At 51.1% G+C, this 24,214-nt stretch overlaps 1 protein-coding gene across 2 annotated transcripts in view; it reads right to left on the bottom strand.

The window, feature by feature from the left end:
• Positions 1 to 15,226: 15,226 nt before the first annotated feature.
• The window catches only part of SMAD6 (SMAD family member 6), an 83,325-nt gene continuing 74,337 nt past the window's right edge, over positions 15,227 to 24,214 (bottom strand). For both annotated transcript variants that reach the window (XM_055435585.2, XM_055435584.2), the window contains exon 4: positions 15,227 to 21,064. In XM_055435585.2, the coding sequence (XP_055291560.1) occupies positions 20,523 to 21,064 (542 nt within the window). In that variant the 3' untranslated portion in view covers positions 15,227 to 20,522. The remainder of the gene's footprint in view (positions 21,065 to 24,214) is intronic.

The following is a 24,214-nucleotide window of genomic DNA, read 5'->3' as shown; positions in this document are numbered from 1 at the left end:
CTGATGAAAGAGCCTAGAACCACATCCCTAGGACCCATCTGCATCCCAATCCTCTGCCAGTTCTGACCTTCTGGATCCCTCTATCTCCTCAAGGGACTGGCCTGAGCTGTAGTAGAGGCAGAAGCTTGGGGTCATGAGGGCAGGCTGGCCAAGCATACCCGCCCCAGCTCTAGCTCCATCCTTCACTAACTGTGGCCTTGGGTTGGTCACTGCATTTCTGGGGCCTCACAAGTCAGTCCTGCCTTCTCTACATCCCACCCCAGCCCAAGGGCCAGCCAAAGGAGGGAGAGAAGGCAGGCTGAAAGCAAGTAGCTAATGTCCGTGTGCCAGGTACCGTTCCTAGTACTTGAAGTGTATTCACAGATTTAACCTGCACAACAAAAATGTATGATCCAGGAAATATTGTTACCCTATTTTATGGAAAAGGAAAACCCAGGAACTAGAAGTTTGTGACAATAATCATAGTAAGTGGCGAAATCTGGGTTTGAACCCAGAGTGCATATTCTTCCTGGGTGGCTTAGTGGTAAAGAGTCCACCAGCCAATACAGGAGACACGGGAGACGTGGGTTTGATTCCTGGGTCAGGAAGATCCCCTAGAAGAGGAAATGGCAAACCGCTTTAGGATTCTTGCCTGGAAAATTCCATGGACAGAGGAGCTTAGGGGGGCTACAGTCCTTGGGGTCACAAAGAGTCAGACACAACTGAGCACACACACACATGCACATTCTAGGAAGAAAGGGTGAAGGAGTTAATATCCTCAACTCTGGGAAGACGGCTCATCGGAGGGAGAGTCCCTCCTACTGTATTAGTTTGCCTGTGGGTTTTCAGGGCTGGAGGCTCCCTCCAGGGTCTTCAGGGGATGCTTATGTTAACAGGGGAGCCAAGCTGGGCTGAGGCTGGTGCAGATTCCAGATCCTGTTATCCTGTCCCTCTATGTGGCAGGACAAGCCTGGGGACATGCTTGTGTACCTCACCCCGCTTCTCCAACCTGAATGGGCACACAAACCAGAAGGATCTTATTAAAATGCAGATTTGGATTCAGCAGGTCTGGGTCAAGGCCCTAGATTTTGAATTTCTAACAGTCTCCTGGGTAATGTTGATCCCTGCTGGCCCAGGGACCACATTTGAAGAAACAAGACACTACAGGACCCTGCATCTCAGGCTCCACCTGCCTGATCCCTCCCAGTTCTGGAATGAGAGCTCTCCCCACCACCACCTCTCAGGAGGCAGCATAGTCTCTGAAGTTACACAGGGAAAGGTCAGCCTCGTAAACCCACTCCAGTATTCCTGCCTGGAAAATCCCATGGACAGAGGAGCCTGGGGGGCTCCAGTCCACGGGGTCACAAAGAGTTGGACAGGACTCTGTAAACCAGTTAATCAACATGAGCCAGATCTGAGTTGAGCCCAGCATCTCCCATCACCTCCAAGGTCCCAGAACATTGGCTTCTGGCTAAAAAGCAGTGCTTATGGCACCTGCAAGATGGAGAAACGATCACAGAAGATGACGTCACGGGGTTGACGTAGGCAGTGAATGAGCAAGCATGCGTCAAGCGGTTAGCCTGGGGCCTGGCACACAGGAGGCACTCCTTAAGCATTACCTCTTAATTTGGTCAATAAATAACCAGCAGATGTGGGCTTGAAGCTGACTTGTGGAAAATGAAGTGCAGTGGTCCTCAAACCTGAGCGCACATCGGCGTCACCTGGGAGGGCTTGTTAAACCTTAGCTCTCTGGCCTCCACCCCCAGTGTTTCTGATCTAACAGGGCTGGGGTGAGGGCCTGAGACTCTGCATTTCTGACCAGTCCCCAGGTGATGCAGTGCTACTGATCCAGGGACCAATTTGGAAACCCTCTGACCTAGGGTAACTCCTGTCCTTACCCCAAAAGGAGGAGTCTAGAGGCTAGGCCAGAACTGGCAGTACTAGGGCAGTCACACCAGGAGGGGGTACCTTTCCAGCAGCCTGGGACACCAGAGAGGGGCTCGTCAGGGGCCTGAGGCCCCTCTGCAGGCCTCTCCTCCAGGCTGGTTCCCTCCTGCCTGGCCCAGCGCCCTGGCCCTCAGAAGGCCCCTCCACCCAGCTTTGTTTGCATTCCTGGAGCCTGCGTCAGCTTGGGCAGTGGGCATGTCTATGCGGGCAGGCCTGGCGCAGTCCTGACGGCTGGCCCTGCTCCCCAGGCCTCCTGGGCAGGCGCTGCAGTGGCCACGCTGGGCTCACTTAGCAGGCCTGGTGACTCACGCTTCCTCCCGGATTCCGGGAAATGCTTTCCTCCTGTAGCTGCTGCTGCTTTTTTTCTTGTTTAATGAGAAGTTCTCTGCAGACTTCCATGGCAACCTCAGGATGGAGAGGCAGGGGGAGAAGGTGCACAAATCCATTCCCAAGAGGGGCCCCAAGAATTCCCATCACACACACACATACACCCTTGCCAGCCCTGGCCGGAGCCCCCAACCCACCATGGAGCTCTGGTCCAGGAGGGCTAGCCCCAGAAATGCTTGCTTTTATTAAAAAGGAATGGCCTCACAAAGGCACGACTGTAGGAAAGGTTGTAATTTGCCCAAATAAAACTTAATTTGATCCATGAAATAGCTGTGGTTTATTGTGTAATAGATGTGCTATGTGTTTCAGTTTAATAGAAGCCAATATAATAGGGGGCCAGCTGGGGCCTCCAGAGGCCAGCCTCTTTCCCACCACGCACAGTAGGGCCACACAACCCGCCCTGATGGTGAGACCCTCCACCGGGAGCCAATAGAGAAGGGCTGGCCACAGACTCCTGGCCCAGACCACAGAGGCCCATGGGAGAGACAACTCAGGGACAGAAGAGTGAGAGCACTTGAAGGAAAAGGAAAAAAAAGAAGAAATGAAAACCACCCTTTTCCCAAAGCCAGACTGTAAGTGTGAGTCTGAGAAGGGGGCTGTAGTGACTGAGTCACTTTCCTGTCCCCTGCTGGAGTGGGAGGGCCCCTACCAGGGGCTGTGGGAGAAAGAAGGATTGGTCTGTCAGCTGGCACGTGTAGGGAAGGGAGCCTCTAGGATGGTCCCCGGGGAGTAGGTAGCTGGTTCGGCCTCCAGAGCCTTCGTGTGCAGGGTCAGGGCGGAGGAGGTACAGGCTGAGGGAAAGCGAGTGTGGGGGCACTAAATGGCTCACTTGAGTATGGTGGGGCCCCCAGAGATGGTCCAGTCAGCATTCCCCGCCCCTGGCCAATCCTGAAAGCCCAGACTGACGGCCAGAGGGAGTAAATAAGCTGGGTGGTGGGTGCTCAGTCGCTCAGTCATGTCTGACTCTTTGCAACCCCATGGACTTCAGCCCACAAGGCTCCTCTGTCCATGGAGCTTTCTAGGCAAGAATACTGGAGTGGGTTGCCATTTCCTCCTCCAGGGGATCTTCCCGACCCAAGGATCGAACCTGCCTCTCCTGTGTCTCCTCTATTGGCAAGCAGATTCTTTACCTCTGAGCCACCTGAAAGTGAAAGTGAAGTCTCTCAGTTGTGTCCGACTCTTTTCGACCCCACGGATTGACTGTAGCCCACCAGGCTCCTCTGTCCATGGGATTCCCCAGGCAAGAACACTGAAGTGGGTTGCCATTTCCTTCTCCAGGGGATCTTCCCGACCCAGGGATTGAACCCAGTCTCCCGCATTGTAGGCAGACGCTTTACCATCTGAGCCACCAGGGAAGTCCCCCGAGCCACCTGGGGAGTAGTAAATAAGCCACACAAGGTCAAATAGCCAGGGAGCAGCTCAACTGGGTCTCAGTCCATAAACCCTGATGACACACTGGTGTTGGGTCTGGGACAGGGACCAGTAGATGGTATGCCAAAGTGGTCTTCCAGATACCAGGAATATTGGCCAGGTGACCGAGACCAACAGAGAAGGGAAAGTGACGTGGGTAGAAGAAGCGGGGTCTTACATTTGTCTGCCATTCTCTGTGAGCTCGGCATTGCTCTGAGCAAGTCCTGTGCATTATCTCACTTCATCCTCTTGACAGTCCTGTATAGTAGGTAATATGTGTGCTCAGTCGCTCAGTCAAGCCCGACTCTTTGTGACCCCAAGGACTGTAGCCCACCAGGTTCCTCTGTCTGTGAGATTCTCTAGGCAAGAATATGGAGTGGGTTACCAGGCTCTCCTCCAGGAAATCTTCCTGACCCAGGGATCGAACTCACATCTCTTGAGGCTCCTGTGTTGGCCGACAAGTTCTTTACTACTCGTGCCATCTAGGAAGCCCAGATTTAGTAGATATTGGTGGTTCCATTTTTCAGATGAAGAAATTGAGGCCAGGGTGGCTTGTCCAAAATCATAGTTACCTGTGGACCCTCTACTGCCTCCTGTGGGTGAAGACAGCATCCGATTACCAGCTCCCCCTGCCCCACCCCATTCCCTAGTCCTTTCCGGTCCCTGGGTCCAGGTTGTTCCTGATTCATTCTCCCCAGGAGTGTTTCCCTAAAAAAGGCCTTTATTTGGCTCAGTTTGACCTTCGACAAACCTCTGAGCCTCAGTTTTCTCTTTTATAAAATGGTAATAATTACACATAACCCACAAAGGCTGTTGTGGAGATTAAATGAGATATCCTGTAAAAAGCACCTGAGCCATGATTTGGCCTTCAGAAGATATTCCTTAAATCCATCTATTTCAAACAACTCCCATTGAGAATACTATATGCCAGGTAAGTTCTGGACATTAGTTTAGGGGAAGAAACACCTAGATTTGAATTCCAGCTCTGCCATTTACTTGCTGAGTGTCTGGAGGTTACCTTACCTCCCTCAGTTTCCCCATCTGTGAATTGGACATAGCATTACCAGTTTCACAGGGATGATGGGATAATTAAATGAGATTACAGATGGCACATAATAGATAGTGCTCAATAAATAATAGTTAGTTCCTCCTCATCATCCACATTATTATTCTCTTTCTAAACTCTCTAATGCAATGTTGCCCCATCATCCTGTTTGAGCTGCATCCCCTCTCCCTCAAAGGTTTCTCAGTCTATCTGTGAACTAGGGTTTCGGTGCGGAGGCTCACAGAACCATCTGTATCCCAAGCACCCCAGAAACCCATCACACATGAACCTAATGACTGAGAGAATGGAAAGCAGTTACCCTGGAAGCATGGTCTTCTGTTCTTCCAAGGAAATGTCCTTTCTTTGCCAAACCCACTGTTGAGCTGAGAAGGGCGGGTTTGTGTGGCATCCAGAGGGGCAGCAGCCTCATTGATCAGGGTGGGTCTTCCAGGGAGAGGAGCCAAAAAGTCTTCTCTGAAAGCCAAGTGAGAGGGGAAATGCGCCCCATCACCTTTCTGGGAAACGTGGGCATGTGCCTCTCTTCCCCTCCTACCCTGCAAACTCCCACCTGTGCCTGACAGATGGCAGCAAGGCCAGGGAGCCCAGTTAGAAAACCGTACTGTGGCCTGGTCACCGAAAGCCACAGGGTGGGGCTTATACGGGATTGGAGCCATTGAGACTGTGGCTCAGCTGAGTGTGTGTGTGTATACACTTTTCCCATTGTGTCTTGTGAAGTTTTCCCAGGACCTTGAAGAGATGCCATAGTGGTCAAGGGAGATAGTTGAGAGGTGGAAGTACACTATACAAATGTAAGGTTCAGACTTTCCTGGCAGTCCAGTGGTTTAGACTCTGCTCTTCCAATGTAGGGGGCATGGGTTCCAGCCCTGGTCTGGGAACTAAAATCCCACATGTCATGAGGCACTGCCAAAAAAATGGGGGAGGGGGGGAAAGTAAGTTTCATTTATTGTCATTTAATATAGCCAAACTTCAACTAAGCAGAATACTGGCAGGTAGAAATGTTTAATTAAGACTTAACACCAAATGCCTTGTGGTTCAATGTTTATAGTGGAGAGTCTGGTTTTATAATTATAATTTATAATAAAGTTTAATATAATATAATAAAGATAATGCATGCTCATTGTAGAAAATTTAAAAAACATGGGAAAGTATTTTTTAAAGAAAGAATGCTAAAACTACCCCTAACTCCACAACCCAGAAATATTCACTGGATATATTTTATATACATGTTTATGCATTAATAGCACAATGTTGATATATATGTGTCAGGGATGGAATTTCAGTGCTTACTGTATTATCTATGTACATATGGAAATGAAGTACTTTACAAATGTATAGATTTATAACTAGGTTTTTTTTTCCCCATTTGTCATTATATCATAAATTTTCCAAATAATTGAAAAGACTCTAAAACATGATATTTTTCTTTATAACACATGCTGATGGTAGGATAAATAGTTCAGAAAAATAGAAATTGGAAAGAAAAAACTCCCCCAGCTCACTTTGATCTTCCCTCCCATTTTCTCAGGCACAGTTGCCATTAACAATTAAACATAAAAAAAAAAATTAAACATGATTTTTAAAAGCTGCATAACATTTTGTCACATAGATGTGCCATCATTTCTGTAATTCCTTATATTGGACAGTTAGACTGTTTTAAATTTTTTGCTGCCATACAAAATGAATATTTCTCAGGAAAAATCCCCAGAGGCAGAACTGCTGGCACAGAGGGCATAACATTTTTAAGGCTTTTGATCCATATTGAGAAACCGATTTCCTGAAAACTGCCCCCCACTCCCGTTCGTTGGCCCATCAGCATAGAAGTACATTCATCTTATTTACCTCGCTCCATCTCAGCCCCGTTGAGGGCTATTTTTTTATAGTCTGGCCAAGGTGATAAGTGAAAAATAACATCTTGCAGTTTTAATTGAGGTTTTGTTTTCTAAAGAAGTTAAACATATTTTTAGACACTTTCAAATATAAACATAAACTTAGTCACATTTTTTCCCCTTCTTTAATTTTCTTTTCATATCCACTGTGCTTTTCCTTTTTCCTATTGAGGTTCTTAAATTTTTTTTCTTTTAGATTTGCCAGGGCTCTTTACATATGTGTTGTTATTTTAATTCTATTTATTGGATATTTAGATATACAGAAGTTTCCGATCTCAAGCACACAAACATATACATACATCTCTTTTTTTTAGAATTTCTTCCATGACTGCTGGTGCTTAGAGACCCTTCCCATCCAGAGATCAAAATCATGAACATTTTATTATAGTTATTTCATGGTTTGTTTTCACATTTTGCAGTCTCTGTTCCGTTCCGTCGCTCAGTCGTGTCCGACTCTTTGAGACCCCGTGGACTGTAGCCTACCAGGCTTCTCTGTCCATGTGATTCTCCAGGCAAGAATACTGGAGTGGGTTACCGTTTCCTTCTGCAGGGGATCTTCCCGACCCAGGGATCGAACCCGGGTCTCACTCATTGGAGGCAGATGCTTTAACCTCTGAGCCACCAGGGAAGCCCTTTCAGCCATCTGGAATTTGCTCTGCTCTGTAATATGAGCTGTGATTCATGGGGTCGCGGAGAGTCGGACACGACTGAGCGACTGAACTGAACTGAACTGATAATATGAGGTGAAGGTGGAGCTATTCTCTCTCCTCTCCACTACACTCGTCTGTCTCCTTGGTTTCCTAGGCACCACTCATAAATAAAGCAAAACCTCCTTTCTAGAAGTGAAAGTGTGAGTCGCTCAGTCATGTCTGACTCTGTGATCCTATGGACTGTAGCCCACAAGTTTCCTCTGTCTATGGAATTCTCCAGGCAAGAACAGTGGAGTAGCCTTTCCCTTCTCCAGGGGATCTTCCTGACCTAAGGATCAAATTCATGTCTCCTGCATTGCAAGCAGATTGCTTACTGTCTGAGTCACCAGGGAAGTCCTTTCTAGGAGATTCCGCAAAGTGTAGCAGCCCCAGACACTGTGCCATCACCACCTGAAGACGCCCCCAGCCCTCCAGTAATACCTTCTATACACAAAGGCACTCAACAAATAGGTGACCCAAGGGGGCCTGGGTGGGAGAAGACAATCCTCACCATGCCATTTATAACACATGTGCTTATCTCCTAATGTGTTGAATACTCATAGGATATTCCAAACTTAAAAGGAAAGGAGTTTGACAGTGAAGGACCAGAGTGGGTGAAAGACATCTAGGAGAGGGAGCAGCATAAGCAAGGGCTGGCAAGGGCCTCCCTGGTGATCCAGCGGCTAAGTCTCCAGCTTCCATCGCAGGGGCTGGGGGGTCCGAGGTCTGTCAGGGAATTAGATCCTACACAAGCTGCGACTGAAGATCCCGTGTGCCACGACGAAGACCCAGCGCAGCCAAATAAATCAATGATAAATACTGTTTTAAAAATTCGCAAAGGTTTGGAGTCACAAATCAGTTTGGCCTATTTAGGGAACATGGTTGGTTCAGACTTGGGAGGGTGAGGGGACCGGGAAGGGTCTGATACATCCATAAGGGGCTTGGACGTTGATGGGCAGCCAAAGGATAGCTTTTCGCAGAGGAACGACTTACTAAGCTGCATTTTAGGAAGACCCATCTGGCCACAGCAGAGAGAGGGGAACGAAGGGAGTTCCTAGAGACCTGTGGAGGGATCCGCTAGGAGGGGGCGACGGCGATGTCACAGAAAGATTATGTGACGGAGCCAAGGTGGTCTGGGGTTGCCCCTTCCAAGCCTGGAAGCCTGTCCTCTAACCAGCGAGCACTGGCCTCCAGTCACTATGAGATACCACCCGCCAGGGAGGATTCTGAGCCCCTTTGCCCTGGTCCCAGGCTCCATGTGCTTGGCTTCTCTGGGGGTGAAAGTCTAGCATATAAACACTGCGGAGCCCAAAGGCCACCAGATTGTGAAGCAGGAGCGATCTCAGTCGAACGCTAGCTCTATGCCTTATTTCCTGTGAGACCTCAAGCAAAGTACTGAGCTCTTGCTAGCCTCATTCTTCCATATCTATAAAATGGGACAGTCATATCTGCAGAAAGTGGGAGCATGAGGGTCCAGTGTGAGTATTCCATTAATGGGAGGGGGCCTCAGTTTATGTCAGTACCATACCACTGCCCTAAAGGAGAGTCTAGAAAAGGTCTGCTTGCCCCAAAGGAATGGCCAGGTTAAGGCCCAGGAAGGCAGGTGGCATCGTAGCGGACAAACAACAGTTTATAAAAGAACACTGGGCCAGTGTGTGTGTCTGACTAGCCCTTTCTACTCTGCTTTCTTTCCCTCCCAGCCCTCTGTTGCTGCTGCTGCTGCTTAGTCCCTTCAGTCAAGTCTGACTCTGTGCAACCCCATGAACTGTAGCCCACCAGGCTCCTCTGTCCATGGAATTCTCCAGGCAAGAACACTGGAGTGGGTAGCCATTTCCTCCTCCAGGAGATCTTCCTGATCTAGGGATTGAATCCAGGTCTCCTGCATTGCAGGCAGATTCTTTACCACTGAGCCACCAGGGAAGTCTCCCAGCCCACATCAGGGCTTGCATCAGTTCCCATCTTGTTTTCCAAAGCACTTTCCTGCTTCCAAGTTCATTTATTCCTTGCAACCACTCTATCAAAACAAGTATTAGACCCATTTCATAGGTAAAGAAACTGAGACCACTCCCTTGTGGGGAGAAGGTGGTAGGAAGCCCTTTGGCTGCTTTATGCTTCCCCAGCCTTCTCAGTCTCCCAACCATGGTGTTCAGAGTCAGGGCACTGGCTGAGAGGCATGAAATTCTATAAGCCAGGGTCTTCGAGGCTCATGAAAGAATCCCAGCACCTTAGGTGAGGGAAAGCTAATGAGCACTGGAACAAGAGTCAGGCAGACCCAGTTACAGCCCAGCACCACCACATGGCTGTGTGGCCTTTAGGAAATCACTTGACCTCTCAGGGTTTTTGCTTCTCATCTATAAAACAGGCATCATCCCACAGATGCTACAGCATTGCTGGGAGCGTGAAACAAGAGAACTGATGGTGTATCAGGTATTTACTACTGTGTAACAAACTACATTGTTTTTAGAAAGACTATCACCCCAAACTGGTCAGTCCAACCTGTCCTATTTGTCAACACCATCAGTTCCACCAGATGCCTGAGTGATGGGAGCTGGGTGAGGCGGACATTCCAAGGTGCTGACAGGTGTTCTGCATGGGAGGTGCAGGAACAGGGGCTATCTCATGCTGCTTCCCATAACTTCTTGGTTTGGGAAGGTTAACAGAAATAGTGATCAAATCATGGTCAGTGCTACTTGGTGGTGGATAGCTAATCCAGCAGCACATTTAAGGCATGCGCACCGATGTGGCAGGCTGCACGGGGTGCTGCCCACTGTGAAGAAGGTCCTGATGTGCAAGGTGTTCCCTTCCCAGGTGCGGGGTTGCTGCTTTTCCTCCACTGCCACAAAAGCTATGTGTTCTCTCCCAGTATCTATAATGTCACCTCTTCTGCACTCATCCTCTACTTGTACCCAAACCTTTCACCCAGAAGGGCCAGGGACACTGAGTGGCAAGGCACTTTAATAAAAACTAACGAGAATTCCATTTGAATCCCCTTTTGGTCAGACTACCAAGCATAGGGTGCGTTAACTAGGCTGGCCATTCAGGGAAACTAAGAAGCAGTTGGCCCAGGCGTGGTTAGGGCAGACTCTCCATAAATCCACTCCCCAACCCTTTTCATTCTGGTTCTTACCCAGGAGGTGACCCAGAGTTGGGTGATCCCTTTCTGGGGACAGTCACAATCAATGACCAAGCTGCCTTATTCAGGTGTGTGGACCAAGAAGAGGGGAGGAGAGAAAGTTGGGAATGTTGACCCAACCACGACCATCCCTGGGAACAGCAGGGAGCAGGGGCGGTCATGAACACTTTGACCATCAGCCCACTGAATGCGAAAACGTGACCCAGATCAGCTTTGGGGCCACAATGTTGTGGCTGGAATTGGCTGACCTGACTGCCAGTGACAACATAACTTAAAAATGTGTCAATAGCATGGAAGCATACACCCACGGCCCCATGACGGGGTCAGAGGTCTGAAGCAGTCAATCTCCCATAAGCAGCCAAGGTTCACGCTCACAGGTCAGCTTTGGGCAGCAGTCTCAGGCCTGGTGGACTGTGTAGAAACAAGCCATCCTTTCCTTGCTCAGGTCTCTGAGGGTAGTCATGTCTGGTAGGGGAGAGGTTCAGGCAGCTACAGGGGGCAGGCTGGCTAGGGCAGGCAAGCCAGTCAGTCTCATCAGAGAACAGACCATTTCCAACAGGCGTCTGCAGGAATGACCCACAAAGTTCAATCAGCAGCCTCAATTAATGGCAACAGTTTGTGACCCTATAGAGAGGTGTCTTTAATTTGCCAGTTTGTGGTTCTCCTAGTGACAAATGAAACAGCCAGGTCATTGGTTAGATCCAAGCGACAGCAAAACTATAACAAGCTCCATCAAGAGGAGTGTTGGCTGGAGTTATGAGAACAGTCTTGAGTTCTGCCCACTGAGCACAGTGGCTGTGCCCATTCACAGAGCTGGAACACTGATGCGGAGTGGCTGCCACCGCCCAGTGGACACCATCGGGACAAACTCAACCTGCAGTAGTAAGAGTCCATTCTCCACCTATGGTTTCCTCTGGGAGTTTGTCCCGGGGAAATTGCCCCAGGAAAGTTAAAATTAGCTGAGAGCAGCCAGGACCCACTTATAGACTTCTGGCTGTCCTCTCTGCCTGGATCTAAAGTCTGTAGGACACACTGCATGAGGGGTTGAGTCATCATTCTTCCCTAAGGAGCGTGACCTGTCCCACCTGCCTGTCTCAAGCGAACCAGCGGAAGTTCTAAGGATCCCTCTGGTTCCTGACCATGTCAGTGGTGAGTTTCTCTCCTTTCTCAGTGTAAGTACCCATCTCCATAACTGCTATCTGAAAGGCAAGAGCAACCTCAGTCCTCCAGGAGAAACCCCAGTGGTGGCTCTTTTTGATGGAGGAAACTGAGACTGGGCATTACCTTAATGAGGAAGGCCCACTACCCGGAAGAGAGTTAACCATGGTCAGGGAAACGCTGTCTCTGAAACTCCTTCTTAGCATTCAGCCTGAAACCACCTCCCCAGTCCTTCTCAATAAAAGGCAATAAAATATAGGGACATCTATTGCCCAGTTGGCCATATATCTTGATCAATATATTTGCTCCTGAGTTCCATGGACTTCCTCAAGTTTCCATTAACTGGCTTGTAACACCCTCTTCTTTCCTCATCCAGAAAACCATGTCTCTCTCAGCATCCCTTCTGCATCACTGTCAAAGTCTACGAAGGATCTGAGATTTTACCCAGTTTGTAAGACAATAAGCTAGCTTGCCCTCTTTCCTGGGTGCTGACAGAAGACACGAGACTCCTGGTTAAGAGACAACAGGTTTCTCGTACTCAGGGCACTGCTGGCAGCATGTCTGCATTGGTTTTCTTGAGGTGCAAAGAGGGACAAGTGACAACGTCACACCCAGTAGGATGTTTTATAGGAGCAGAATCCTAAGCTTGGGAACCCAAATCTATTATAAAGGGTAGTAAAACCCCTGTCCTTTGCACCAGAGGGAAGCACTATCTCTAAGGCTCTTGGTTATCGCATATCCTTGAAGAGAAAGTCTGGAATACAAGCAGTCTATGCCTTGGCTGCCAAGATTCTTAGACAGTCCCATGGAGAATTATCTCCCCACACTACAAGCTTTCTCATTTGGTCCCTAGGTGATAGAGGATATCATTCTCATTTTATGTATGAGAAAACTACAGCCCAGAGGAAACACATGAAAAGTTCAGAGAGAGTGGGCAATGGTGGCGCCAGGATTCAAACATCAAAGCTTCCCACTTCTCTCGCAAACCGGCCGACTCCCCAGCAACTGCAGCTCAGACAGAAGGCTTGACAGAGAAGGTGGCAGAGCTTCTCATTCAGAGATGGATTTCGTGGCTCTTCTCACCCCAACCACAACAAATTCCAGAACACACTCACCTCAAAGGCCTTTGGCTTATTTTGGTCACTTGGGAGCCCACCCCTGAGGCTTAGAAACTGTCCCGGGGGATGTTTGATGACATCGCTTGCTTAGGCAAGGGCCAGGCCGGCCAGAGCCCTCCCTGAGTGGAAGACCCCTGGGAATCTCCAGCCTCAGACTCAGATAGAATGGGATCCCAAATATGCAGACTAATTCCTCAGTTTAAAAATCCTTGTGTGGCTCAAGCTGGTTCTTCTTTCCTGCAAGTCATGTCAGGGACACCCCTCAGCACAGCCAGCGCCTGGCAGAGACCCGGGCTGTGCGCCCAGATGGGGCCAAGGGGCCCAAGGGTCAGACCTCAGCCCTGGAGCCCCAGAGTGCGGAGAGCTTGGGAGCCAGCCGAGGCCTGTCACCAAGGCGCCACTCGGCTTTCTGGAGATCTGATGTGGTTTTTGACGTGTATTGACATTATATGTTGGGCAGCACAAAGCTGGGGATTCTTAAAGAGTCAAAGAGCTGTCATGAGGGCCAGGAACGGCAAGCATCGTCGCTCCATGGGTGGACGAGGAGAGCGAAGAGGGAACGGGGTGGGGGTGGGGTTGCCACTTCCAAAGGATCTGCTTCCAGTCCACATGTTCAGAAAGCACCAAAATGCTGCCCATTTTAGACAATTTAAGGAACTTAGCCAACATTCTATGGCCAATGGAGAAGATTTTTTTCCCCCTTCTCTACAAAAACTCATGAATAGATGTGTTTCGTTTGCAGTGTTAAGGAAAGCACAGCTTGGACTGCATGCATGTGTGTAGTGTTGTTTATTGTGTGTTTTTCCAGGCATTCCTAAAGCTCCACTTTGTTCATTGCTCAAAGATGAGAACCAGAAAGTGAAACTATGATAAATAAACATTCCCAATTAATGTGCTGGTTCAAGCAAAACTGACCCCCAAAAACTGGCAATAAACATAGTATTTTAAAAATCCAACAAATGCTAAATGGGACTATAAGCAGGCCTTATTCTAACTGCTTCACAAATAGAAACCCATTTAATTTCATCTTCCTAACCATCCTAGAGGGTGTCCATACTAACAAACGAGGAAACTGAGGCACAGAGTCCTTAAATAACTTATCCAAAGTCACTTGGCTGGAGCCAGAGCTGGGCCTGGAGCCCCAGGAGTTGCCTCCAAAGCTTGTGTGCTCAGTCAAGTTCAGAAGGGCACCATTTATTTGCAGGATGGGGGTGGGGTGGGGGTGGGTACGTAGGAACACCAGCTCTGGAACCAGAGATCTTGGCGGGAATCTTCCATCTGATACTTACTAGCTGTGTGACCTTGCTCAACTTCCCTGAGCCTCATCTATAAATCAGGGATAAGGATTAAATGAGATAATACAAAGTGCCTAGTATATAGCACTCAGTTGGTAAAGAATCTGCCTGCAACACAGAGACCCAGGTTTGACCCCTGGGTGGGGAAGATCCCCCAAAGAAGGGAATTTTTTCACTCCAGTATTTTTGCCTGGAGAATTCCATGGAGAGAGGAGCCTGGAAGGCTATAGTCCATGGGGTCACAAAGAATCAGATATGACTGAGTGACTAACACTTTAGTATATATTAATAACAAGTCCCTTCATAAATGAAAACTATTATGGTTACTGCTGAACAAAGTCAGGGTTCTGTTACTAGCAAGCGCCCCAGCTCCTCTCAGCAGATCCAATATGAAAGCCCACCCTAGGGCTTCCCTGGGTGGCTCAGTGGTAAAGAATCCACCTGCCAATGCAGGAGACACAGGTTCGATCCCTGGTCCAGGAAGACCCCACATGCCTTGGAGCAACTGAGCCTGTGTATTACAACTACTGAGCCTGTGCTCCGCAAGAAGAGAAGCCACTGCAATGAGAAGCCGGCATACTGCAAAGAAGAGTAGCCCCTGCTCACTGCAACTAGAGAAAAGCCGGCACAGCAAAAAAGTCCCAGCACAGCCAAAGATAAATAAATATATACAATTTTTAAAAAAGAAAGTCCACCTTAGATTTTGGGGCAGGCAGCAAGGGATCTCTAGAACCCCTGGGCTCTTCCAGAAGGCATCATCAAGACATCTGGTTTAGACCTTTCATTTTGAAGGGAAATTAAAGCCCAAGGAGGGGCCTTTCCTAGCACCTTTCAGCCAGGTCTCCCACAGTGCCCCCAGGGAGTCAAGGAGGTCACATTAAAAACCATCTGTATCCTCTGCTCAGCCCATGAGCTCCTGCTCTCACACACAGAAATTCTAGGCATTTCATCTACACTCCACTAGCCTCGCTATGACCTGCATTGAAAACAGCAAGGCTGTGAGGCTGTTTCAACTCATATGCCCGGTGACAGCCAGCCTTCACTGGACTCCCCTTTTCCCAGTATCCTCCACCAAGCCCCCAACCAGGCCAAGGTGACACACAGCTTCCTCTGGGTTATCCAGGCTGCCAGAAGTCAGCAAAACCCTCACTCTCAGGGTGAAGAATTGTCATTTGTCTTTTATTAAAAAGCATAGGGAACACAACACGGAGAATATTCTTAATGCCACAGAACCACACACTGAAAAATGGTTAAAACTGCAAAGTTTCTGTTATGTGTATTTTACCACAATAATAACTCTAACCACAAAAACATAGGGAAGATGAAAAAGTTCTAGGGAGGGTTGGGGGTGATGATTGTGCAACAGTGCAAATGTACTTAATGCCACTGCATTGTGCACTTCAAAATGGTTCAGCTGGTCAATTTTACACTATATATGTTCTTTTTTTTAACCACAATTAAAAACAAACACAACCAAAAAATGATCTCTACCACTAACCTTCTTGCCTCTCTTCTGCTTTGGTCAGACTAATGCAGGTTTATCAGAAGTCTTTACAGCATCTCTGAGAGGTCAGCTCTGAAAGGAGCTCCAGGTCAAGGGTTTGGTTTCCACTGGCCATTGCCCTGCTGTGTGACCTTGGTTAGCAGCCTGACCTCTCTGAGCTTCAGTTCTATGACAGTAATGGAACTAGATGCCCTCTAAGGGTCCTCCCACTCTGGACATTTTCTGATTCTGTGTTCTAAATCATTAAAGGAATGCCCCCCCAAGTCAGGAATTCCTGCTACCACAGCCCCAAGAGGGTAAAATAAGACTATAGGACTGGGGCTTGAGGATAGTGGAGGGCGTGAAGGTTCTTAGAGGCCTAGAAGGAGAAGTCAGCTGGGGTTGTCATGGAGACGCATGGTCCTAATAAACACACGCCCCTCTGGATGCCTGCTCATTGCTGTAGTTTATAAAACACGCCCACCTCTAGTACTCCCATGACCCTTTCACTCCACAAACATCCAGAAAGCCCATCCTCTGTGTCCGGCACTGGGCTAGACCAGGGTCATAAGACATCTCTGGCTTCCAGGAGACTCCTAGGGAGCAGAGAGGGGGACAGCAGTGTGGTTAGATCTTGCATTGGGCAGGCCAGGGCATGGTCAGGAGTAGGGGACAGTTTGGGCAAAGGCCTAGCAGGGAGAGCGAGGTCTGGAGTATAGCGTTTGAAGGTACTTGGCCAAGAAGACTCAGGGCAGGGCTAGGTCCTCTCAGAGGCAGTTCTATATCCTAAAAACACAGGCAGTCATCGGAGAAGTCACCGACATATGGAGGAGGTTCACTGTCAGATTTGGGTGCAGGGGCTTCCCTGGTGGCTCAGTGGTAAAGAATCCGCCTGCCGATGCAGAAGACATGGATTCGACCCCTGATCAGGGAAAACCCACATGCCGCGAAACAACTAAGCGCATGCACCACAGCTATTGAGCCTGTGCTCGAGAGCCCGGGAGCCGCAACCACGGAAGCCCACACGCCCTAGAGCCCACGCTCTGCTACAAGAGAAGCTACGGAAATGGAAAGCCTATGCACTGCAACGAGAGAGTAGTCCCTGCTCCCCGCAGCTAAAGCCCAAGCAGCAGTGAAGAGTCAGCACGGCCAAAAAGAAATTATTTTAAAAAAAAAGATTTGGGTGCAGACTATGACTCTGGGTGAGGAGTGGATTGAAAGGGGCGGGAGAGGGAAGGAGGCCTATTCAAGAGGCCACAGCAGCTGTTGGTGGAGGCCCTGGCATCCTGGACTATGGACATCCAAGTGGGTCACTGACTATTCCTCCCGCGGAAAGTGAGGTTCTCCCAGGTCGGCTGACTGCCCCAAGCCAGGAGTGAGTTAGGAGATCTGAATTTGAGACCTCATACATGCTGAGACCCTAACCCCATCTTTCCTCAGCAACCTGAGCTACTCTCTAGGCCTCAAGGCACTTGCTGAGAGCTTAATACCTGCCAGTTGTGAGTGCCTAACAGGCATTAATTCACGTAATCCTCCTGACAACCCTAGGATGGAAATACTCTTGTAATTCTGATGCGGAAACTCGGGCACAGAGAGGTTAAGTAACATGCCTCAGATCACTTTATGTGGTAAATGGCAGAGTCTGGATTAGAACAAGGCAGTTACTGCCAAAGACAACCAGAACAATGATGCCCTCTGAACTGTGTGGGATGGAAGCTTCCAGAACAGGTAGTGGGAAGGGATGGGGGGAGTTCCCAGAGGTGAACAGAGGTGTGTGCACACTCTCTGGAGTAATGAGGGAATCTGTGTCCAGACACTGAGGAAGCAACCAGATCAGGCGTTCTGAGACCTGGGATTCAGGCTCAGCTCTGCCCTGAACTTGCTGTGTGATCTAGGGCTCCTCATAGCCCTCTCTGAGCCTTGCGTTTTCTCACCTGAAGCCTGAATACAAGATCTCCAGGACCCCTTGCCCCCCCCAGCTGTACTTCTCTGGCTCATGGATCCATCCTTCCACACCCTCACCCCGACACTTTCAGAGACTAAGGCAGGGAAGGGACAGGACATGGGGGTGGGCTGTGAAGCAGAGAGAGCGGGGCAAAGGAGGGACTAACCCCTCTCCCCAAATCTAGCCAATAGCAGGAAACCCATTCCCCCCTCTGTCTCAGTCCTAGGCCTGGGCCTAGGGGCAGTAAACCCCACCCACCACACTTCCCAGAGCCTGCAGGGATCCGGCTCCCACCACGCTCTCCAGAGACAGGGCCTTGTTTAGAAAGTGTCTTCTGGAGCCTGAGTCACCAATCCCTGGGTGGTCTGGGGGAAACCACAAAGTTTCTGCCGGCACCACGACTGGGAAAGGGGGAGGGTGGAGGTCCTGCTGCCGCTTGTGACCTCAGCAACTTAGCCTGTCCCATCTGGGCCTCGGTTTCCCCCTGTGAACTGAGGGACCAGAACTGGAGCCTCAGACCCCCGCGAAGGAAGGCAGCCATGAGGCCTCTCCGCCACACTTGGGGCCATCCAAGGAGCTCAGGGAGGTTCTCAGCCTGGGCAGAGGGCAGGCCTGGGAGCGAGACGGCTGCAAGGTTGAGGCCCCTGGGTCCCCAGAGTTCAGCCCTCCAGACTCAAGGATGGTCCCCAGGGGGCAGGCCCATGCCAGCAAAGCCTGTCACAACCAGCACGAGAGGACGTCGGACAGGACGCCCAGCCCACATCTGAGACAGAGACGTGTCCTGTCCCCCAGGGAGCTTGGGCACAGGACAGTATTCCCATTAGCATCCATTTCTCCATCTGGAAAGGCGGACTAGCCGGGAACACCCTCGCAGAGGTTCTCGCTTCGCACATAGTAAGGACTCACAAACAGTTCATGTCAGTAATCACTGACTCGAAAAGAAGACAGATGCAGTGACTCCGAGCCCATCCTCCCAACACAGGACATCTCTGCTCACTGCACCCCAGGAGGACCAAGGCCTGGACAGCGGGGACAGCAGAGGAAGGGGGGACTCCTGGGAAGCTTGGGTCTGGGGTGGGAGAGTGGAGTGAAAGGAACTGGGCTGGCTGACCTGGTTCTGAGACAGAATTAGAGGGGTGGAAAGGAGTCCACTGGCATAGAACTTTGGGAAATGACGTAAAAACAGTGTAGTTCTTGGAGGATGTGGTGGCCATGACTCCCACCTCCAGGCATTCACACTCTTGTGGAGCAACACACACACACACACACACACACCGCCAACACACACTGTAGCAAGAATGGTTTGTGTGACCAATAGAACATGGCAGAAGCAATGGAATGACGCTTCCGAGATAAGGTTAGGAAAGACAGCAGCCTCACACTTTGTCTCTGTCTTGGATCAGTTGCTCTCGGACAAGCCACGTCATGAGTAGCCCAATGGAGAGGCCTACGTGGTGAGGAACTGAGGCCTCCATCCAACAGCCACGTGAGCAGGCTTGGAAATGGGTCCTCCAGGCCCAGTTAAGCCTCAGATGACTGCAGCCCTGGCCGACAGCTTGATTGCAGCCTCAAGAGACCCTGAATCAGAACCACCCAGCTAAGCTGCTCCTGCATTCCTGAGCACAGAAACTGTGTGATAATAAATGGTAGTTGTTTCAAGCTGCCAAGTTTTAGGATAATTTATTACGCAGCAATAGATAATACACAGGACTTCTCAGAGCATTTACTAGGCTAATGTAAATCTCCAAGAAAGAAGATATACAATGTAACATTCCCTTCAGTTATTTGGCCAAGAAGGCCTTCTTTTTTTGAGTTTTCTCAAGAGAGGAAACTGATTTAATATGGCTCTGGTCCTACAATTGGATGTAACTTCTAACCTTCTTCTGTTTCATGAGCTAGTCCTTCACCCTTCCAGAACCTTTAACTTTTTCCCTTTTATAGAGAAGAAAGAAACCACCTGCCTTTGTATCAGTCATGATTACAGCCCCAGATGGGCAGGTTCTGACTTACTTGGTGAGGGATTGGAGGGTAGCTTATTTAGGTCCTAAAAGGGAGTTTCACCCTGGGGTTCCAGGGGCTTCTATAAGGCCATTAAGTGGGTCCAACACCCACAATCTCAGTCTTTCTTCCACAGGTCATTTCCCCAAAGTGGTGAGAATTACTCTTCTAGTTTGCAGACAGCTCAGAGATGGGAGGTATGATGGGAGCTCTTCCCCATCAGACTGACAGCTGGCGTAGGCCAGAGCATGAGCCTCCCCCAGGAGTTGGTGATGGATAGGGAGGCCTGGCGTGCTGTGATTCATGGGGTCGCAGAGAGTCGGACACGACTGAGCGACTGAACTGAACTGAACTGAACCCAGGATGGATGGGCCACAAACTCCCCCTCCTCCCCCGAATCCTGTGGACACCCCACAGCCATGGGAGGGAAGGAACAACAGAACCTTCTCTGGTCTTAAGAACAAACATAGGTCCTTCCTTCCTTTTCAATGTAATTCCCTCTACTCTTTAACTGCTGAAAGACTGAAATCAAGTTTCAAGATGCCTGACCAGTCAGAGACCCACGGAAACCCTGCACATCCCTCTTTGTTAAAAAGAAGACAGTTAAAAAAAAAAAAAACTATAATGCGAATACTTTATTATCAACGAGTGACTGGTATTAGCTTTTTGTCTGGGCATTAATATTTCAAAAACCATACACCAAACCCAGGCTTTTCCACCTAGCTCTGCTGTATCATTTTCTTAAAAGAAAAAAAACATAAAGAGGAAGGAGGAAGAGAAAGAAAATATATCTGTATTATAAGCCAAAGTGCGTCTTTCTTGTTTTGTCCATATACACACATTGCACCATACATAAATAATTACATTGTAAAAATGACTCCATAATTACAAGTATAATATATATTTCCATATAATATATAAAACTTTATATTAAATCTAGGTAGATGATATCTGGGGGGGGGGTTCGTCCGTCAGGGCTGTGTCTCTGGGCACGGGGACCCCCGGCGGCGGGGCAGGTGGCGGGGGCGCTATCTGTGGTTGTTGAGAAGGATCTCGAGCCAGCAGGGGCAGGAGGTGATGAACTGCCGGGAGTAGCAGGGCCCCCAGCCCTTGGCGAAGCTGATGCGGACGCTATTGGGGTCGTAGGGGCCGTCGGCGGCGTCGGGCTCGGGGCCGTGCTGGAGCAGGCCGGAGCGCTCGAAGTCGAACACCTTGATGGAGTAGCCGGGAGGCACCTTGCGGACCACCAGGGCGCGGCCGCCGGGCGCGTCCAGCGTCGGGGAGTTGACGAAGATGGGGTGCTCGCCGCGGTTGTAGGCCCATACGCCGTCGGGCTCCTTGCTGAGCAGGATGCCGAAGCCGATCTTGCTGCGCGTGCGCCGCACCGACTCGCTGCGCTGCTCCAGGTTGAGCTGGCCCAGGCAGAAGCCGCTGCCCTGAGGTAGGTCGTAGAAGATGCTGACGGCCTGGTCGTACACCGCGTAGAGGCGGCCCACCCGCGTCCGGTGCTCCCAGTAGGCCACGCTGCACCAGTGGCTCGGCTTGGTGGCGTCTGGAGACATGCTGGCGTCTGCGGGGCAAGCACAGGGCACGCAGGTGTTATTCCCGGGCAGCGGAGGTGGTATGGCTGCCTGGCCCGGGGACAGGGTGGGGTGGGGTGGGTGGAGCCTCCAGCACCCCACAGACATGGGGAGCACCTGCTGCGGGCCAGGCTGTCCTCAAACTTAACCCGCAGGCCCCCGCGCCCAGCCCCACCCACAAACGCACACAAAGGCAGGGTACCTACTGTGCCAGGTGCCACGGGCACCCAAACACAAGCCACACCCGGCTCCTGCCCACAGAGTTTTACAAGCCAGCGGAAGAGGGACACACACCCACACACCCAAGGGAGGGGCCGAACACAAGCACCTCGTTCTGGGTGCTTTGCTGTGTGCTCGTCACTCCGCACGTGACTCTCCGGGTCCTCCCGCAGTGGCGAGGAGGCCACCTTCTTATTTTACAGATAAGGATCTGAGGCTTGGCAGCCCAAGGCCACCCAGCTGGCGGGTGGCACCACCAGAATTTGAACCCAGAGTGAGTCCAAGCCTCAACTTGAACAGAGTGGGGTGAGGTGCAGGTTAGTCGCTCAGTCATTTCCTACTCCTTGCCACCCCATGGACTATAGCCCGCCAGGCTTCTGTGTCCATGTGATTCTCCAGGCAAGAATACTGGAGTAGGTTGCTATTCCCTTCTCCAAGGGAGCTTCCTGACCCAGGACTCGAACCCAGGTCTCCTGCATTGTAGGTGGATTCTTTACTGTGTGAGCTGCCAGGGTGAGGCAATGGAGGGGTGTCAATCAGCCCCTGGAGGGGATTCAGGCATCAGAAGGCAGGATAGGGTGGGGGACGCGGCCCCCAGATCTCTTGCAGCTGGGAATCACGGCTGCTCATGCTGACGGCTCCCAGCCAAAGCCTTGAGCGTGATGCAGAGTCTCCCGGCAACCCCCACCCCCAGCCCCTCAGGTTGGCTCTCTTGGCAGGAAGTGCAGGTTTTCACCAGAACTGCAGCGGCTTCTGTGAGACAGAGAAACGAAGGGTCTCTTAAGTGGGAAAAGAGATCGCTCCTCAAGGGCTCCAGTTTCCCAGCTGCTCCTCTCCAGACCCCACTTTCCCCAGTGACAGCAAAGATGTGGCCTGGATGAAGACTGGAATCCCTTTTGACTCCAGCTGGGAGCACCTCCTCTATGCACCTGCGTGAATTTAACAACTTCCTGAAACCAGGTATAGGCAAAGGCCCCGTCTTGAAGGGCAGCCCCCTCCTCACTGCCCTCAGGCAGGGCCGGCCTCAGATTCTGAAGCATTTTGCCGCCTGGGCTCTCCTTTGAGCTCACGGCTCTGAGAAGCAGACTGCCCGGTGGGGTGATGTGTTCCCACCCAGGCCCCTGGCTGGGGCTTTGGCAGAGGGAGAAGGTCTGCTGGAGGCCTGATGAGGACAAAGTGAGGCCCTTTATGGCTCAGCTTCTCCCAGAGAACCAGATCAAAGTCCAGTCAAACCTGAGGGAGAAAGTGCTGCCAACAACTTCATTCAGGAGCCTGGGTGAGGCCAGCTCTGTCTGCCTGCAGTCCAGTCCCGCCTGGACGTCCCAGAGCAGCAGGGTGGCAGAGCTCCTGACATTCCCTTATGTTCTGGGAGGCCCACGTAGCAGGAAACTGCACCTGAGGGGCTTCCTGTTAGGCTGCTCGCTCTGCTGTGGCCTGGGGCTGGGCACAGTCTCCAAGGATGAGCCCCTTGTCCCTTTCTCCATCCGTCCATGCGGCACTGGTCTGAGAGTCCTCAAGATGCAGGGGAGCAGCACCGTCCCCGCCTGGCTGTGAAACTCCGAAACCAGCCTTCTCAGTAAATGAGAACTCCGTTAGCGCACCAGGCACAGAGCGGTGTGCAGGCAGAGCAGTTGTGCCTGGAGAATGCTGGGTGACAGGACAGGCAACAGGCGTCTCTGAGTGCCCTCCACAAGCCAGGGGACTTCACAGCGGCCTCGGTGCACCCCTCCATTGCCTCACCCTGGCAGCTCACACAGGTGTGGAAACTGAGGCCCCGGGAGGTGCCATAACCGGCCAAGGGCACACACTCAAGAGTGCTGGGGCTGGCAGCAGTGCCAGGCCACACTCTCGAGGGGAGCTTTTCTAGGTACTCCAGACAGGCGCCCCACCGTCTCAGAGCCTTGATTTCCCTAACTGTAACCGTGGCAGCTCTCGTGGTCTGTGAGTCCTAGAAGTGCTTACCCACAAGCTGGTGAGTCACAAACAAAAGGGCTTCATCCCCTGAAGACTCCCAGAGTCCTCCTGAGGGAGGGAGCACTGCTGTCCCGCCTCTACAGATAAGCACAGAGGGGCCACCCTAGTCGTAAAGGGGCAGCTCTGCCCCAGGGTGTAGCCACTCAGTTGTAAAAGGTTAAGAAGCAGTTTAACAGAGAGCAGAGTAGGGGGACCCTGGAGTGGGGCACTTCCTCACTCCCAGCTCCTCAAAGGCCAAGGGGGCCTTCCTGTCCCCTCCTCGCAGCGCCTCCAACCCCAGCCAAGCCAAACCAACCGTGCCTGCATCATCCAACCACCCCCCACCCCGGTCAGCACCTGTGTCCCTGGTCCCGTCCCAGTCAGTGCTCCTCACAGGGGACAGAACGCTACGCATGGGGATAAACCACCCACCCCCTGAGCTGCCCTGGGGCCCAGCCTGCCCCAGCTGGGGTGCTCTGGGACACCGCCGAGTCCAGGCCTCCCCTCCTGTGGCTTCTGAATGAGCAGTAACACCTCATCAAGCCTAGGCTCTGGGCCAGGTCTTCCAAATTCCAAGGGATGGACTGCCGCCTCTGGGAAGCCCTCTCTGACCTCTCCCTCCTGTGCGCCTAGAGCCTCAAACGCAGCCTCGCTCTTGGCCTGAGCCGGTGTCTGTGCTGTTGGTCAGTGTCCCTGGCTGGCCTCGACTCTCAAGGAGGAATGGGCGGGTCTGAGTCCTCTCTGCGTCTGTCCCAAGTCTGCGTGTATCCCCAGGGTGCTCTCGGAACACCCTGCAAGGGGAGGAGGAAGGAAACAGAACATATGCCAAGTGTCCGCACACTGCCGTCACCCTACCCCTTACTGGAATCCTTCCCAGTAGGTGGGGCTGATGGCCTCAGGCCTGAAAGGTGCTGGGCAAGGTCTAGGGCCTCAGGTCTGATCCTGAGACAACAGGACAGCAGGTGAGC

This window comes from Moschus berezovskii, chromosome 9 (genome assembly GCF_049115385.1).
Source record: "Moschus berezovskii isolate FMDL1 chromosome 9, NW_MosBer_1.0, whole genome shotgun sequence".
Classification (NCBI taxonomy): Eukaryota; Metazoa; Chordata; class Mammalia; order Artiodactyla; family Moschidae; genus Moschus; species Moschus berezovskii.
Note: the sequence above shows the minus strand (reverse complement) of the source record. Positions and strands in the feature narration are given on the sequence as shown.